Here is a 2,241-nt window from a genome sequence, read left to right on the forward strand (position 1 = left end):
TGGGAAATACAGGTGGGATTGTTTCACCATTCTCATGTCTTATTCCTTGTTACCCTAACAAGGACCAGGAGCTCGTTAGAAATGCAGAATCCCGGGCCCCATCCCAGACATACTGACTCAGAATCTTCATTTTAACAGGATCACCAGGTGATTCATGCGCACACTTAACATTTTAGAAACACTGTTCTCAGGGGAAGAATTTCTCACAAGGTAAAACATTAGACCCCAGTTTATGGGAAGAAGTTGATCTACTCTGATGACTGATTTCAGAATGAACTGCAGTGACTACAATGGCAGGGACTCTTCTCAGAAGCCATGTAGCTCCTGACTACAGTGTCACTTTTTGGCATGGTCTTTTGGTTGATGTAGCCTACATACTCTCCTTTTTCCCTGAGGGACTCCGACTGCTTCTGCTTCATATCTTGGGTATGTAGCTTATGGTCTAGGTCTAAAAGGAGCACCTGGTCCAACATGGTCACAAGATCATCTTCTCAGGGAGGAAGGTCTATGACTGTGCCATTAGCATTTGCCTGACTTTCCCGGTGCATGTGCAGTGTGTTCACGCGTGTGTGTGGATGTGGGGATGAGGGGTCAGGGAGTGGGGGTGGGGAGGGATTCTGCTCTACTTTCTTTGTTCGCCCTTGGTGGTGGTGTAATGGCTTTGTGTCTCTTCCCCTCTGGCTCCTAGGCAGCAGACAACATACTGGCAATGCATAGACGCCCCTCCGCGGCAGCCCTCACATTGCTTTCCTCTTGATGTGGAGGCTCGGGCCACACCTCTCCGAGGGACTGGGATCTACTGAAAAGCTTGGGATGTCAGCTCCACAGAGGCTAGAACAGGAAGTTAAGTTGGGACTGAACATTTGGGGCCACCAAAATGAGGCCTGGAAAACCATCAACACATCTCCTCCCCTCACGCCTAATGGGAATATCTGTTACATTGAAAAACTTAACATCCCTGTGCCTCAAAACGTTTAACAGCCTCAACTGATTAGTTTGTATCATCTCTTTGCTGAGTTTGGCCCACGTTGGCCAATCTCATTCTGTTTAAGCATTTAACATCCTGCCTATGACTATCCGCATCCCTTGTTGGCTATTCTTTGTCTAAAGTGCAAACGCACCTCTCAGTTTCCAAGCGAGAGGACCAAACTCCGGAAAGCCTTTTCTGTGCAGTAAGAGCTGGTCTCTTGCATCCATTCCAGGCGAGTAAGCTACAGTCCCACACACATATGCTAGCAGTCACCTTCTGCCACACTGGAAACGAGGGACTAATCACCAGGTGAATGGAGGGTATCTGAGAAATTCGGTCCCTGGAGCATCTCTTCTGCAGTGATGGAAGAGCAGTGTCAGTAGCAACCTTTTCGTTTAGAGAAGTTTTTCTTGTTCCAGGCCCTCCAGGGCAGGATCTGACTGCAAGACTCCCCTAAATGGGTACCCATCTTCTAAGTTCTCTTTTGTAGCTGCTGTATTTTCTACGTGATGCATGTGCCTCATAGCTGAAGACTGGGCTGACTTAATCCTCCTGAGTGGTTGGGAGTGCGGACTGGAGAGAAAAGTAAGGTACCATTTATGTCACATGAAGAAGGAAAGAAGGCTCCTTGGGATCAACTCTATGGGGGAATTTTTTGGTTTCAAAACAGGTGGGAGGAGACATGCCCTTCCGCAGGATCTGTCACTGCAATGTGGCGTCTAAGAAAGCCGTGACTGCCACTTCAAGAGGAGCAGTCTTCTGAAGCCTGACTCTTTGCTAGTTGTCACTGTTGTGGTCTCTCGTGTAAAACTTCGGGGGAGCCAGGGAGAACCAAGGCCTCAATGCATTAGTCATTTGGTTTCCCTTACAGATAAACTAGATAACGCTTTCCTACATCAGTGATTGTCAAATGTACAACTATGTCTCTGTAAATGCGATTTTAACGTGTCCCTACTCTTGCAGGAGAGTGTGGGATCCCCAAAGGATATTGTGTCTTACAAGCAAAAAAGAATAATATGTTTTTAGCTTTAAAATTTTTTTTTTTCCTTTTTCACTCAAATGCCCACTTGCTGGGCAAAAGGGTGAGTAGCAAAAAAAGTAATGAAATGCAGCTTCCCCAAGTGGTTCCTTTATACTGTGGGTGATACAAGACTCGGTTACCTACGATGTGATGAGCTGGGCTGCAGGCGGTTCAGCATCTAGCAACTAGAAGCTTATTTTATACACACAAAGCTGCCTTCAGAAAGGCGCCTTCCTGCTCTGTAGCAGGT

The 2,241-nt window shown here is 46.9% G+C and overlaps 1 protein-coding gene across 3 annotated transcripts in view; it reads left to right on the plus strand.

The window, feature by feature from the left end:
- PFKFB2 (6-phosphofructo-2-kinase/fructose-2,6-biphosphatase 2) overlaps positions 1 to 984 on the plus strand; it is a 26,981-nt gene extending 25,997 nt beyond the window's left edge. Inside the window, exon 16 of one of the 3 annotated variants that reach the window (XR_001137232.1) lies at positions 689 to 748. Coding sequence is in view for 1 of the 3 variants with exons in the window: in XM_012638834.1 (XP_012494288.1) it covers positions 689 to 757 (69 nt within the window). In the remaining 2 variants the exon portion in view is untranslated. Of the gene's footprint in view, positions 1 to 688 lie in introns of all 3 variants that reach the window. The other 2 variants (XM_012638834.1, XM_012638833.1) reach the window with 2 other exon arrangements.
- The last annotated feature ends 1,257 nt before the right edge of the window (positions 985 to 2,241 follow it).

This window comes from Propithecus coquereli, unplaced genomic scaffold (genome assembly GCF_000956105.1).
Source record: "Propithecus coquereli isolate 6110/MARCELLA unplaced genomic scaffold, Pcoq_1.0 Scaffold135, whole genome shotgun sequence".
In the NCBI taxonomy this organism is placed as follows: domain Eukaryota; kingdom Metazoa; phylum Chordata; class Mammalia; order Primates; family Indriidae; genus Propithecus; species Propithecus coquereli.